At 37.1% G+C, this 16,776-nt stretch overlaps 1 protein-coding gene across 1 annotated transcript in view; it reads left to right on the top strand.

Moving 5' to 3' along the window:
* Positions 1-16,776, top strand: part of CNTN1 (contactin 1) — a gene marked incomplete at its 3' end in the record, with an annotated part of 160,085 nt that overhangs the window by 82,397 nt on the left and 60,912 nt on the right. Inside the window, exons 4-12 of the mRNA XM_082012534.1 lie at positions 1,013-1,185; positions 5,535-5,630; positions 6,672-6,878; positions 8,161-8,257; positions 8,412-8,593; positions 9,757-9,881; positions 11,882-11,999; positions 13,635-13,785; positions 14,269-14,396. Of these exons, the coding sequence (XP_081868660.1) occupies positions 1,013-1,185; positions 5,535-5,630; positions 6,672-6,878; positions 8,161-8,257; positions 8,412-8,593; positions 9,757-9,881; positions 11,882-11,999; positions 13,635-13,785; positions 14,269-14,396 (1,277 nt within the window). The remainder of the gene's footprint in view (positions 1-1,012; positions 1,186-5,534; positions 5,631-6,671; positions 6,879-8,160; positions 8,258-8,411; positions 8,594-9,756; positions 9,882-11,881; positions 12,000-13,634; positions 13,786-14,268; positions 14,397-16,776) is intronic.

Genomic DNA, 16,776 nt, shown 5'->3' on the forward strand with positions numbered 1-16,776 from the left:
TATTTTTTCTTAATACCACTTCTATTGTTGTTTCTCTCTATGACAATTGCAATCTCAGCTTCCAAATGAGTATTCTGCGTATTTCGGTACGTTTTATGAAGGAAGGAACACATAGGGTATGCGCTCTCGTTTTCAAACGCTAGGGCCTGTCAGTTGCCTTGTGGCAAAAAAGCGATTTACACTGCAGGAATGTTATGATCTTTAAATGTATTTAAGTTGCATTTTTCCGATTTGTGCCCAGGAAAGGTGTCGTTCCTTTCAAAGAAGGTTATGGGCTCCCCCTTGTGGACGCAGTAATTGATAAAAATATAGATCTAAATCATGAATCCTGGTTCCCACTACTTGTGTTGTACCTGGCAGAAGTCAGTAAGGGCCAGACCTGCTCCACCAAGTTCCTCTCGTAGTCCCTGAAGTGAAAGTTACAGCGACTCAGTGAACGGGCTGCGGGGTTTTGCAGTAATTAAGGTGGGAGTGTCCAGCAATTTTTTTTAATGTAGTAAGTGGGTCTTAAATCAGGCATGCCACTGTTTTTGCACAGACTTCACTGGCATGTTCATCTTTATGAAACATTTTCACCCCCTACAGCAAGTTTGCAAAAAGCTCTTAAAAATTTCATTAATCCATACTTTAAAGGTGCAGAGGGAGTATTTTCTTAGCCAGTTTGGCCTTAGATAGCTATTTGAGCATATGTTTATAATCCCAGTGCCTGATCACTAGCTAGCTCCCTCACAGCTGGCTCAAGTGTCCTGTGCTGTATAGCCAGCAATCAGGTTTTAATATACGTCACATCTTCACAAGGCTGAAATAGACTGAGACTGTTAAGTTTAAAAGACCTATGGAGTTTTATCAAATCTGTGGCTTTTGCTGAAGAAAAACTTAAAACATATATAGAAGCATATTAATAACTTCCTGTATAGTTTATCACAATTTATGAGTTATTTTTCAGATCACATTTCTTCATAGGTTTGTTTTTCTGGGCCAAATCTTATGTCTGGCTTTTCTTTTTTAATAGGTGGAAACTCAACAACTGGGATATTGATTTAACAAAGGATCGCTACAGTATGGTGGGAGGCAGACTTGTTATCAATAATCCAGAGAAATCAAGGGATGCTGGAAAATATGTCTGTGTAGTGTCGAATATCTTTGGAACTGTCAGAAGCAGTGAAGCCACTCTGAGTTTTGGATGTAAGCCGATGTTTACGTCAAAACGTAGAAACGTTACGGTTAGCTTGAAATGCCCAATGTTTTACACTGCGGTGTCTTCTGCTAATGTGTGCTATAGCTCTATTACTCATAAAAACAGTATCTTAAGTGCCTTAAGTCTGCAGAGGTCAACACAAAATAAGTTTTGTAAGCATTTTATATTCTTTAGCATTCGGCTGACATGACAGCCTTCTCAGTGAGTTGTTGTTAAATTATTAATTGAAGAGACTCATGGAGCCAGATCTTGAGATAATAATGTCCAGACTCTTTTTAAATCATAGTAGGACCTGAGGGGAAATAGTCAGAGAAGAAAGATGCAAGTGGTCGCTTATGATGATGAGGCACTGCCGCCGTGCAAACACAACTGGGACGCCTACAGGAGGAAGGCATGGCACTTGCTAGTGAAGCGTGCTCCTTGACTCCTAGGCTACGATGAAGACCTTGCTGGGGGACATTTCTGTCAGCCTCAGACATTCATGAACTAGTCTTGTGAATGCATGCGTATGCACAGATCTGCACTGTCAACAAATACCTGCATTGCAAAGAACTATGAAGTAGTACATAAAGATTAACGTAAAATTTTACTGACCGAAGACAGAGTTTGGGATTTTTATTTTCTTTTGCCTTACGATACTTTTTTCCCTGGATATATTTTGTCATCAGAGGACAAAAAAAGGAATCCACAAAAAAAGGAATCCACTCTTACCTGGTGACCATTCACAAAGCCCTGTATGCCCTTAAATGCTGACATTCAGTGCTTAGTGCCCCTGTCCATTCAGCAGCCTCCATGAGCAGAATTCACTCCTTACTGTATAGGATTGGAGGTGAAGTGAAAAGTTCTTTTTTCTGCTAGTGGTTATAATACTGTGGGACCACATATCTCAAGAAAACTTGAGAGGCTGTAAAGAGACAATGAATTGCATAATAGTTGACCTCGTCTTAGTCTGTATTTTACCCGGTGTATTTTCTAGAATTAATAGATGGCCAAGTTGTTATTTCCTCCTAATGGAGATGGCATCAAAAATCAGTTTTACAGGGTGTTTATTTATACGTAAAGCAGGCATCAGTGGTGCCAGTCCTGAAGAACCAGTAGGATAAAAGCTATGACAATAGCTGTATCTACTTAAAATGAAACCAATACAAATGATAGATTAAAAAAATAGAATTAAAATAGCCTGTGGCATATTTTCTGCATACCAGCTCACAGACTACATCAGCTGAATGTTGATAGTACTGGACAATTATACTGAAGAGAATCCTGATATGTAATATTTAACTATGTAAATGAAAATCAGGTAAGGAGGTGAGGAATAGAAATGAAAGGTCAGCTGGAAGCTGATAAATACTTATTGAAAAAATGGTACTGTCGTTCTTAACACTGTTGTGTTTTCTCCCCTCTCATTTTTATGATCACCTTTAAAAAACACTTCCTTCCACAATCACTGTTTCTGAAAAACTGAATGTAGAAATGCAAAAATTGATATAGAAAATGTCTGATCTTTTGCTTGTGCATATACTGATTGAAAAATGGCAACAACTGTTTAGAAGACTTCAAAAAAAATCTTGAATACATGAGTGAGACCTTTTATTTTTGTCTTACTGACAAATCTGCTGAAATTATGGAACAAAAGCCACATTATCTCATAAACTTAATGTCAATTAATACACCTGAGTATACAGTCTTAGATCCAGTGCTTTAAAACCCATTAAAATCTTTTCTGCTGCTACACACAGACTCCTGAGGGAAAGCGTTTTATCCTGGAGAAATATTTACTGACTTTTTGGTGTGTGGTGAACAAAATCAGAAGCTGATATATTGTTCTATTTGCTGGGAAACAGTGTCAGAATAGTAAAACACAGAAATTTCACAGAGAGGCTGCAAGAACGACAAGGTAGAGAAGTTTCCATAGTCACTAGATATTAACTGTGTGCTTACAGAAATGCAGTGATTATGCTAATTCTTTCATTTTAGCTAAAAAAGAATGTTTTCCAATTAAGAGTTCATGGAATCATGCTTATTATAATTATTGAGTAATAACCAAGTAGTGTTTACGCAAAGAAGACATCAAGACCCAATCAGAGTACAGAGCATTTCATAAGTGGCAAGAAGGTGTAAAATTACATCTCAATAATTATATGACTTCCCTGCACCTGGCATAGACCATTCTATTTCAGTACTAACATAATGTTTTACATATGGAAATTGCCTGTCCTATCCCACGTCTTTAGATATGTGGTGACTGTCCTAGAGTTTCAAAGGTTATTCAAGAACTCTATAAACAAATTGTCTAGACTTAAAATGTAACCAGAAATACCTAAAATAACTTAAAAGCAGTGATAGGTTTTCTTTTCACCAAACCCATATGCAAAGCAGTATCAAACTAACAACAATTATTGTAATTTTTTTTTTATTTCTGTAACAGATTTTAAACACTAGTCTGTTCCAATGAAGGCAGAAATGAATAATGGTGATAAGTTTAAATGATGATCAAAAAGTCTGCAACAAGGGAAATAGATGTTTTTAGGAGACATCAGTCAATATTTTGAAGGTAGAAAGTAGTTGTGTAGTTAGGTCCGTGCTGACAAATGGAATGGGAATACGTTCAAACTGCTGCAGATATTATATGAATAGAGCTGTTCCAATCTGCGTGAAGCTCTTCCTTGGCTTTGATTATAAAACCTGTCTGGTCAAATAGCTAATTCTTACTAAATCAGTCTGGTATACTTAATTTCTTTTTTATCAAAGAACAATACTCCAAATTTATTGGGAACTACTTGTGGAGAACTGAATACAATCATTGCACTAAGGCACAGGGTGAAATTACATAAAATGATAATCAGAAGTCATTAGAACGGCCCGATACAATGCCTACCATTTAGGCATTGATCCAGTCAAGATCCAGTCAGTCACTGGAAAGATCTGTATTATCTTCTGGTCTGTTTGAGCAGAATAAACATTAGTATTTCAGAATTTGGGAGAGATGTCTTTCCCTGGACACTGACATCACTCTCATAGAGTTTTTTTCATGCATTCAACAAAGCATAATGACAATCTTCTTCCTAGATTCTTGTAATCATTCAGGTCTGACAGCTGTGGCTGGCCTTGGAGGAATGCTTTACCTGTACCATAATTAGTATATGTAGCATTTGTTCCAAAGTTAAGGAATTAATTATTTTTAGATAATGCAAAGTGTCTACTGGATGTATCTAACTATATGTTGCAATTTACAGTAATGAATAGTTTCTGTTTAATAATAGTCTACTTAATCTCTTTTTGTATGTCGCTCTGTCCTGACTTTTATTGTTTCTGACTGGCTGCTCTTGAACTTAAGTTTTAGTTAGATCTCAGAGCCAGCCTTGGGAATTTAGTACAACTGGGTAGCTGCCTGCCACTGAAGAGAGCTGAGGTCATCTGAATGAAGTTAGCTTCGGTGGTTTCTGTGATAAAATATTGCATTCAGAGGCTGTGCCCTTGGCTATTACTGATGCACTGTTTATACCACAGTAGCATTTAGACCAGGACTCCAGTCAGGATCTCTACAATCTCACTGTGCTTGGTGACATGGAGAAGCTTAACAAGAGGCATCCCCTGCCTCAAGTTTAAGTTCAGACTGGATACACAAAATGAGAGTGAAAAGAAGCAGCAAAGTGCAATTATTGACCTACTTGAAGGTTACTCATGCAACTGTCATCTTATGACTGCAGACACCATTACTGTTCTCCCATGGTCTGTGGGATATGTAGCTCCAGGAAAGACTTGTTTCTTTATCCTTTTACAACAGTCCTTTTACCCTGCTGCATGGCAGTTGGTTTAAAGAGGGTCAGCTAAGGTTTCTGCTAGGATCTGAGCCACTTCTGTCTGAAACCTCTGGCACAAAAGATATGTCTAAGCTAACTGCTTACCAGTCTTTGGCTGCTGGAGTTCTCAGGGAGGGCAGCCAAGTCATTTTAGAGAAGCCACTTCAGGTTACAGTAAAGAATTAAACTCACATTTTGGAGAAGCCAACTGAAAAATAACCTAAAATCCTTTTCCTTTCTCTACCTGGCATTCCTTCATCAAATGTAGCTCACCTAGCGACTCTTAGGGATACAATCTGCACCAATTTTTTCTGTCATTTGCAATTATGGTGACTAAACTAGAGTAAAAAATCCATTGCACTTGATAATGACAAAGTTAAAATGAGCAAAACTGGCATTATGAGTCCATAGGTATCTATCTGCCATATATTGTTGTATTTCTATATTAATTTCTACACAGCTGAAAATAATAAATAAAAAAAATATTGTAGTGAAAACCCCACAGTTTTCCTTCTTCCCTTTTTCTAAACTAGATCTGGATCCCTTTCCACCTGAGGAACGCTATGAGGTTAAAGTACGAGAAGGTGTTGGAGCAGTGCTGCTTTGTGAGCCCCCTTACCACTACCCAGGTAATTCAGCTCAAAGTGCTTCATTTGCAACTGCTTAAGAGTAGAAGAGAGAAGAATATTTATTTTTAAAAGTCTCCTTTAAGTTTACTTAAACGGTAACTTTTATGCAGCTAGAGAATCACTATCTAGGTTAGTTTTCCATTTTGAATACATGCTTGTAGTTGAACATATGTAAAGGATATTGTTGAATTTGCAAACATTTTTATATTATAAATGCAATAATAATGTAAGTATTGTTGTTATTATTATAAACTAATCTGGACAACAGAGGGAGGCTTGGCCTACCATTCAAAAGACAAGAGTACATGTCACTATGTCATTGTGTCATCCCAGACTTTCTGCTTCATTCCTCCTAATGAAGTCACCACAACAGAAATGTTCATGGGCTCCTGTTAAAATCATGGAACAGCAATAGGCACCTCCAGAGGGTCAGTGATGAAATAATTTATGCTCTGGAAGTGCCTTTCTCTCAGCATTAGTGACTGAAGAGCTCGTCACGGATTATGCCCGTAACCTCAAGCATCTGCAGTTCCATTGTAAGGCGTGAATTTGGCTGTCAGCATCTTTTACCATATATTGCTTGTAAAATGTGATAATGTTTTAGTTTTCATACTCTGCATCTAAGCATTGCAAGGAACTGAAGAACTGAGAGTATTTCTCGTTAAAATCCCTGATCGCACAATTGGTGAAGGCTTCTCAGTTTCTCAGTTGCGTGAGGTCAAGACCCAGCTGCCTGTCTTCTCCCCGGCCACTCCAATTCCTGTGGGAAGGCTGTGCCCAAGGGGAGCTGTGCACAGTGTAGCCAGGTCCCCAGTAATCTGCACTCATGGGAGCAGTACCCTGATCTTCAGTGTAGACAGGTATTAGCTGGCTACTGAAACAGGTATGTTCTCTCTCACATAGCTGCCACTCCCTCAAAAAAAGATCTACAGGCTAGAAATCAGAGTGAAGTGATTTATATGCCGATAGTATTCCATGGCTTAAGTAGCTCGTAGTATTATTATTGTTTTTTAATATTGACTAGAAAATTTTTACCCCCAGATGACCTCAGTTATCGCTGGCTTCTAAATGAGTTCCCGGTATTCATTGCTTTGGACAAACGACGATTTGTGTCACAGACGAATGGCAATCTCTACATTGCAAATGTAGAAGCTTCAGATAAGGGCAATTATTCATGTTTTGTGTCCAGCCCTTCAATAACAAAGAGTGTATTCAGTAAATTTATTCCACTTATTCCACAGTCCGATCGTAAGTATTTATTGGAAATACTATGTACATGCAAGTGTTCTAACTGTATTTTAATTTTGCTTATTCATCACTACTTTCATCTGTGTAAGGAGAATTATATGGCAAGCTATAAAGGCTACTACACAATGTTGTTTAGTTTTACAGATACAGAGGTCCAAATCGTTCCCATCCACAGTGAAAACTCTCTGAAGGAAATCTCCCCAGATTCATTCACAAACTTCCTTTCATATAGTTGAGAACAGATTTCTCATCCTCAGAGTCCCCATCTCTTTTATGTGATAAGCCCCTGTACTCATCCCAAAATCTTTAATATCTTTCCTGGTCTTGGCATTGGTTCAAAGGGGTATGACTGTAAAGCAGAAACTTTATGTAAAAGTTGATAAATAGCTTCTGGAATTAATTTTTTTCCCAGGAAGTTTCCCATGAAATGGAAAATCCTTTTCCCCTGTTGAAGTCACCTATCCAACGGTGGCCTAAGGGCTTTGTGTCTCATGGCCAATCCCCTAAAATGTGTTTTTGTGTCGCTAGATTATTCTCTGCCATTTCTTCATGAAAGCTGCATCTTTTCTAGATGGTAACCAAGTTCCCTTTTGCCACTTCAGACTGTGAGTCACTGAAGTCTCACAAGCTACTCATCAGGATTTCAGTGCCCCTTTTATCTGTTAACTTTCCCATATTACAGTGAAGAATTGTGATTGAATTTGAGTAATTACCAATCAGTGATACTTGTCCAAATTTTCCATGGCCAATACTCACACTGAGATCTTCATCTAGAAGAACTGCAGGAGGAGTCCTACAGGGATCACCAGTAGGTAAATTTGATTACATTTGCATCCCTGTACCCTCATTAAGCTGTAGATTTGCTGGCTCTAGCTCCTTCATACCATTACTAAGAACATATTGAGTTTAAATTCACAATAATTCAAAATATTCCATCCAGTAAACAAAAATGTGGAAAATAGAGGCTCAGGCTTTCGTCTACCCACACTCACAGCACATCATCACCCTTCAAATGTAAGTAAATCAGTTTATGTTAAAGCATTGTGCTGTAAAAAACGTTAGGCGTTACTCTCCACAGAAGGATAACTAGTTGCTGAATAAAACAATTCTGCCTTACTATGAAAAATTCAGTGCTAAATCAGACTTCATGGATGGCCAGGCTATTTATTCACTGTAAATAATTTTGTCTGGAATTTTAAGGGCTTTCTTGAACTGTGGAAGTTGTAATAGCTGTATTTCTTTCTGCTGTGTCTTTTCTGAGAATCTCTTTTTTTCATGTTAGGTGCAAAAGTATATCCTGCTGATATCAAGGTGAAGTTCAAGGACACATATGCTCTCCTGGGGCAAAACGTGACGCTGGAGTGTTTTGCTCTTGGGAAGTAAGTGTGTTGTAAAGTTATTGTAGAGCACTGTTTGCTTTCATATTTCAGGGAATGAAAGTACATGTTTCATCATCAAACACCTTTTTGTAGTCTGCAATTTAACAGCCAGTACTTGAACGTGCTGATTTGTACTTTACTGTACCTTTTCAAGTCCGGTTCCTGAACTCAGATGGAGTAAATACCTTGAACCCATGCCAGCCACTGCTGAGATAAGCATGTCTGGTGCAGTTCTTAAGATCTTCAATATTCAGTATGAAGATGAAGGACTTTATGAGTGTGAAGCTGAAAACCATAAAGGAAAAGATAAACATCAAGCAAGAGTTTATGTACAAGGTAGGTAGCACAATTTTATTCTTCACGATCTATGTTGCTTTTACTTATGTTGGAAATATCAACAGTTGGTGTCAGTGCTGACTCATAGCATCATCCTGACACACCGCTGTTCAAGTTAATAGGGCAAAATCAAAACTCATGCATTGAATGCCAGGCATGACGTTTGTGTTTTAATTGAACAACTATTCAATTTTTATAGCTGTGATAGTTGTATATACACCTTGACAGTAGTGTATGTTATTATTGATATAATTATGCATAATGGGAATTAAATAAATTTAGAGTACTTGAAATGAAAGAACTTCCAGGAAGAAAAAGAGACCATTATGTTTGTTATGCTTTCTTGTTTCCTCATTTTGTTTGTCTTTTCTGTCTTAACTCTCTCTCTTATTAACTACACTCAATTCTTTATTCTGTCCTTTCCCTTCATGCATTTGCTTAAATGAGGGAACCAAAAAATTCTATCTTACTGCTCAAAGTGGAATCATCCCAAGTAACCTGACTCCTTGACTGAGACTTATGCCACAAAACTGTGGCATGAAAAGGTCATACATAACATCTGAACTACCTTCAGATTTCTGTCTCTTTACATTGACTGTACAGAACATCTCCTGAGTTAAGATCCTCAGCTTGAACTTCAGTGGGATAAATTCAAATACTGCTTGTAATAGGTAAAGCTAATAAATAGGTTGGTTTGCTTAGCAAAAGCAAAAATGCTGTGGCATTTTCAATATTCATTTCTTAAATATCTTCTCTGGACCAGGAGAATATTTCTTGGAGACCTTTTCAGTACATACCTGGTTTTGCATATTTTCATGTCATTTAACTATCATTTTTATGGCGTTACTGAGTAATTTCCACGTTGTATAATCTACAGGTCAGTGTAAGTGGTAATAGCTTGTGTCTGTGGACATTCATAAACCATTATTTCAAGTCCGCGTTTTCTTCTCATAAAAAATAGTTTGAAGTTATTGTGAGTCTATGTGGTAAGACAAAAACATCTTCACTTCATTCTTTCTTGTGCTTGTGCCTTGCTGAGTTAGCAACATTACTTTGTGTTGCCTGTTAAGTATCCTGGAAGAAGCAGTGGAATTAATAGAACATAATGCTAATTAAATATGTATCTGCTATATTTACAAGGCATCATGGTTTTTATTCTTCAGCCTCTCCTGAGTGGGTGGAACATATCAATGACACAGAGAAGGATATAGGCAGTGACCTATACTGGCCTTGTGTAGCTACGGGCAAGCCTATTCCGACAATTAGGTGGTTGAAGAATGGTGCCTCGGTAAGTATATTGCCATAGATAACGCAGGATTGATTGGTTAGCCAATGGAAATGATTTTTTGAAGCATGCATTATTCAAAGGTTAAAAGAAAATGAATTATAATGATACAAATATTTGCCGATTCCACTTGCATTAGGCATTAATTTATCTCAGTCTTCTCTTTGGTTTTGAAATGCATTTCTTCAGTCTATTTAGTATTTAGCACTGAATTATGAACTTGTCTTTTGACCACATGTCTGAGAGGTCGATTTCCCTTTTTCTCCAGGCCTTTTTAAGTAAATGCTGTTTTCTTCTCTCTGGATAAAAAAATATCGATCAGCTTCACTCTAAAAATAATCCTTTCTACCGCATTAAACATGAGTGTGTCTTTAAAAATGTAAGACAAAATGGAATCAGTGGAGACAAGAGAAGAAAGAGTATTTTTTAAATTATCAGTGGTGTTCCTATATCATGTACTTTTTCACATTTTTTCTAACCACAGAATATTGCAAAATTCCATTATGTTAGGTAAGGAAATTTAAATGAGTACCATTTGATAATTTAAGTTTATTACATTGGATATTTTGTTTAAACAAAGTAGATTTTCTGTCCAGGCATTTCAACAACATATTTAATATCTATTGCTTATACTGTATGATGAGCAATTAAAGAACAAAGACAATAGAAGAGGGCACAACGTAATGCTGCATGTGTTGAGCTGTGGTGACACTGATCTTGGCAAGCAGACAAAAATAAGACAATGAGGCAGCACTATTTTGGCTGTATATCTTAAGAAAAATGTGGGAGGTTGGAGAGAGAACACGGATATCACCATCTGCCATATGGAGACGGCTTAAACCAGGAAAAACAATACTGTTTTCTAGCTTCGGTAGTTATTACAAACAAGTAATTTAACAAGCAAATTGCTCGATGGTCCCCACTGAACTTGGCTTTCACTGACAAAATCTCCATATTGGATTGCAGAAAGCAGTGTGCAATTCTCCCGTAGTACACCAAAAGGTTATGCTGTGTGTTAATATGATGAGATGATTTCCAAATGGAAAATAGCAAAAATATTCAAGCTGCCTTGAAAATATAGCTTGTTTCTAAATTAGATAATTTTTAATTAGGTATTTCACTTAGCACAAAACAAAGATTCCTTGTAGAAAATCTGATTTTATATAATCAGATAATTATGTATACTATTATATTATAGTAATTCTATATTGGTATGTTTACTTCAATCTATTCTTTTTTCAGATAAATAGTATTCTTTTAATCTTCCACGGCTCCATGCACTCCAATTGACTTGTATACAAAGTTTAAAGCTTTTCATCTTGATTTGCACAAGAAGACAGAATTTACTAACATGATCTTTCAAAAAAGGATTGATATCTATTTGTAATTTACATAATACCCCACCGCACTTTGTGCATTTTTATATACAAATTTTTAGAAATAGATTAAGTACTTTATTTTGATTTACTCTATTTTCTTTTTATATTAAAACAAAGTAGTAGAAAATAGTTTATACTACCTCCTAGAGGAATCTGCTGAAAAACTCCTACCTCATTGGGACTTGCTTTGACCTTTTATACCCTTGTAAAACAGCGTACATACAATAGAACATACTGAACAGTGAGCATGGCAAAACAAAGCTTATGTGCATAAAATTAATTCCATTTCTTGTTTCTTATTTCTGAATCAGTAGTGTTTGCATTGGTATGGTAACAGTGGACTGAAGAGTTGATGTGTCTAGTGCCACTCAGCTGTGGCTTTTCCAGAAAAATATTGATTGACACTGAATCTTTCTTTAAAAAAAGAAGGTGAATACATTGTCACAAAGACTTGAGATGTAATATGGATAAAATAAAATCTCATTGCTGTCTGAATGTTGTGCGAAGGAGTCTCTTCTGAACACTGTCACTAATAAAAAAATGAAGAAATGTGGGTGGGTGTGGATTCTTCAGCATACGTAGTCTGTATGAATATCTTCTTGTTTTATTGATTCTGTGTTTTAGTTCCGGAAAGGTGAACTAAGAATGCAAAGTCTGAGCTTTGATGATGCCGGCATGTACCAATGTATAGCAGAAAACACGCATGGAATTATTTATGCAAATGCTGAACTGAAGATTGTGGGTCAGTGGGATTATTTGCTCTACTTACTATTTAAGGTTTGAGTAATCTAGCAGTCATACTTGCAAGCATTGTTTGGTAATAGATTCCTGTAAGGAAAAAGCTAAGAACCCTCACTCAGTCTGGTGAGGTGTGGTTTATTTGAGCTCCCTAGCTGGGTTTTGGCAACAACTTGAGGAACCAAGTTACTAATTTATGGGGAATGTTTGCTGTGTTATTTCTGATGTTTCCTTGCTGCTGTTACCCCTGAGAGGAACTGGTAATGCAGGAATTACATGAAGCACACAGAGCTGCTGCCTACCCTCTCAAGCTTGCAAAACTGATGGAGAAGTGTTTTCTTTTTTGCTCATCTGTGCTCACTGCTCTGTGGGGCAAAATCTGCTTTTTTAGAAACCATGTTGTCAGCCACCAGGCTTTTGAAGCTCTTCCTCTTTACTCTCCCCTTCGCTTTTGCCTTCTAGAACCCATTAAGACCAATGTTTGTGTGCAATACAGCTGTTCCATCTGAGGGCTGGATGTAGTTATTAATCCATTGTGTTTTCCTAAGGAGCATCCTGTTGAAAGTTTGGCTTTCAGATCCAGAGTGATCAGTCTTAGAACAACTTCCGACATTCTTACTGATGTCTTTAGAGCAGACGTACTGACTGTATGACAGGGCTTTCCTAGGAGATTTCCCTGCAATAGTTACCCTGGGTTCTTTCCATCTCTCACTTGTCTCCACACTTTCCCCCGAGCTAAACTATTCTTGACTTCTCCAACCCCCTGCACAACAGTACTTCGTCTTTCACTGTTCTTCCATTACTATGTACTCACTCCCAGCCTGGATTACCCAGAAACAAGCACTTACTTTTTGCACGCACATTTTCAAAATTCAGTATTGGTAAGATGTGGATGTTTCTCAGAGTTTTTCTCTGTCCTGCTGCAATTAACTAATAGCCCTATTTCCTCAAGCTGTCCACACGCTTGCTGGCACGATTAGCAATGATGGTACGCCGAGGTGCAAAACAACTGAAAGCATTTTTTCTTTTATTTGCTTACGAATAAAGAGAAAATAGTAAGGAAAGGTCTAACCTCAGATACATTATTGTGGTGCTTACCACAGTCATGTCTTACTACTCTTGTACACAGAGTGCACTTAAGGCCAGCTGGCCAAACAGAAGACTACAAAGAGGAAGAAGGGCACAATCTTAAAGTTGCTAGAGGGGGGTTAAAGCCACTGAAAAGTAAACCCAACTGTTCTTTGGAAGTATGATCAAGTGAGCAACTTTTTACAGAAATCGGTCTCCAGGAATCTAAATTTTATTAGGACTGATCAAAAGGCCTTTGAAAGGGAGAACTTTCTATTGATTTCAGTGGACTTTGATCTTGTTAGATTAAACTTAGATGGAAGTTCAGAAATCAACAGAAAGAAACCTCTGGTGTAACACAGCATAGAACTACAAAATGAGTTTTCCTGTTTCTTTTAGATCACCACCTATTTCTCAGCACATCTCCGCGTCGTTAATATTTTTCTCACTGGTCTGAATAACGGACATTTGTATACAATGCAATAGTTCTGTATTTACTTCATGTTGCAAACAAATTGTATTTTGTAGAAAAATCACTAAGAGCAATACTGGTGTTAATTTTTGCTTTCAGCTTCACCTCCTACTTTTGAACTGAACCCTATGAAGAAGAAAATCCTAGCAGCTAAAGGAGGCCGTGTAATCATTGAATGCAAGCCTAAAGCTGCTCCTAAGCCAAAATTCTCCTGGAGCAAAGGAACAGAATTGCTTGTAAATGGGAGCCGGTTAGTATTGACTGTTAGTGGACACTGGGAGTCTTAAAAATGCTGCCTTGTGTTTCTGTTTATCCTGTAGGCTAGTTCTCACTTTTGCAGACCTCAGGGGCAGGAGGACGTGTAATTTCAGGAAAACAATATACCAAAATGTTACTAGCAGCGTGGATCGAAATAGCTAGCACTATATCCAAGCAGTCTGTATGGTGCTGTTCACATTTCAGAATTGAATTTTATTACAAAACTGTGAGAAAAATATTTGAATGGTCACAAGTGAATAAAAGTACACTCTCTTGCTCCAGCAATGTGAGGCATCTAATCACACCACAGTCTATTTAAATATTTTTACTACAGGAGTGTTTATAAATGCAGTAGTTAGATGTGAGCTTCCAAGAGTTGTTTGTGGTTTGTTCTTTCACTTACTAAATTCTACTGAAAGTATTGCTTTCTAATATAAAACCAAATTTCTCTTGATCTATTTTTTGCCCGCAATAGCATACGTATCTGGGATGATGGGAGCCTGGAAATTATCAATATCACAAAGCTGGATGAAGGTCGCTACACCTGTTTTGCAGAAAATAACCGAGGAAAAGCCAATAGCACTGGTGTTCTAGAAATGACAGGTAAACCTCTAAATTGTATTTGTTTGTTTAAACTAGAATCCCTTGATTCAAAATCACTAGTTTTTGTTCCAGCATTGCACCACTTTTGCAAGCCATTTTGTATCTTTCTTTGTAGTTTAACTGCTCATTAAACAATGAATTGATGCTTTTAAAGCACATTGCTCAGTCGGAACCAGGTATGTGTGCACCAGTTCTGAGACTGTAACTCAATTTTCAGGGTTGATTTTGCCATAAGAGATTATTAAATCTGACCCATTAAATAGACACTTTTTAATGCATTCATTCAATTCGGTAGCTTAGCGCTCAGGCTAAGGTGTGGTTCTGGGGCCATGACTCAGAGAAATGGGACTCTACTGACCTTCCTTAGTTTTTCTTTTCTTTTTTTCCGGTGGGGTAAGCAAGTTTGAGAGAGCATTGCAGTTAAAGAAACATGCATTAAATTTGTGAGATAAGGGCATATGACTGCATTACTAAATTCCCTTCTTTTATGGGTATTAGTATTTACTGATTGACTACTGATATCCTTAATTGTGTATTCTAAATCTGATGTCAAATAAATAAAGAGCTGTAAAATACAGACAGGTAAGATGACATTCATGAACAGATATGTCTTTCAAGTATCACTGATGGTAGAAGAGACATTTATCAAATACATTTTCTAATGTCTGTTCCAGAAATCATGCTGGATGTGACAGCTCAATGCCACAATATTGATGTACCAATGTAAGAATTAATCTGTATCCTCAGATCATATGAAAGCATTTTTCTGGCTGATTTATACCAAAGTTATTGTACCAAATGAAGTGTAAGACTTTTATTTTGATTAGGTTTGTTTAAAGCTTGCAGTTACTTTTTATCATCTTCTGCAGTTTCATATGTCTTAATATTACCCTCAGGCATTTAATTATTTTGAAAGGTTATGTAAATAAATATCCAGCCCTTTAATAGTTATATTATACCTTGTAAAATCAGGAATATCATTTGCATACTAAATTTGCACAGTGAAACGCTTAAGCCATATGTGTATAAACTTTATAAACTAGGTATAAAGAATTTTAAAATTTTGGAAAATTCTGCCCTGAGTCATCTAAAAAGGAAAACCAAAAGACTAAGACATTTCCCTTCCATCACAGCAGAAACAGAAGGGTCAGATGACGTATTTCAGAATTTTTTTCACGTTGTGCACAATGTTGAGGGTTGACAAAGAATGCTTTGAAAATAGTATTCCCAAGCACATTGTGTGGCCTGTAAAACTTCTCAGACATTGTGCATGACTACAGGAAATTAAAAAGTTAAATCTGAAGCTGACAGGCACTGCAAAGTCTGATGTTTTTTCCCATACACTGTTTGTTCACTGCCACTGGACCACTCTTTCAGCAACTTAGACTGGTAGAGTACTTTATGTAAACATTTAGAAAATCACTGATGGTAGAACCAAATGCTGAACGTACAGGCATAATGCTAGAATGGAGCAGGTATCCTAAGCACGTGTCCGTCGCTAGGACTTCAGAGATCAGATGTTAAAAGGTTGCTCCAATGCCCAATGCGATGCTCCATTCTGCAAAAGCCAGTAGTTATGCCATCCTCACAGCCTCAGCATTAAGCACGTTTTAGATATTAGTAGAGTAGGATCTAGGGGAAAGTTTCTCTCCAAGGCAGGTTGACAAGGAATGTTTGGTTTATTCAGGATATTTTACTGTTCTGTGTATGGTGGGGTGTAGTGTGCTCCTTGGAGCATGATCAAACCTAGACCTTAACTAGTAGCAATAGCTCTTTTCTTATGGCTAGTCTTCCAGGTTTAGTACCCTACTCCCACTTTCATATTGGTGGGAAAGGTTTTATATGCCATGGCATAAGGAAGACACTCTGTGCCTTTTTTGTTTTATGATAATAATTGAAAGAAAAGGAACAGGTCTTAGTGATCCAGTGAGTCCCTTCCAGAACAGCGTTGCTAATTTGCCATATGTTTGATGCATGTACCAAGAGCTGTAGCAAGTATCATGAGATCTCTGCTGGTTTTTGTTTCTGTAATAATAATAAGACATTGCTGGGGCATATACAGGTTTCTTCCTTTTGTTGTATTATTTTCTCTTCCTTTCCACATGTAGCTATTTGCATAGTTTGTTATGCATCCATTATATTGTTTCTCAGTAGATAAATTAAGATCTCAGTCCCTGCAGTGCTGTAATGGAAATCTGACTCAGCCTGACAACTGAGTAGAACTTTCCATTCGTTAGAGACAGGTTTTAAAACAAAATAAATATTATAATTAAAACATAAGAAATATTATAATGAAAACAAGAAATGCAACACAAGTCACATAAGAATAATCATCTGTCTTCTTTCTACCTGAGATATAGTCAGTGAATAAAAATAGCTT

Source organism: Phaethon aethereus, assembly GCF_964289735.1.
Source record: "Phaethon aethereus genome assembly, chromosome: 1".
Lineage (NCBI taxonomy): Eukaryota > Metazoa > Chordata > Aves > Phaethontiformes > Phaethontidae > Phaethon > Phaethon aethereus.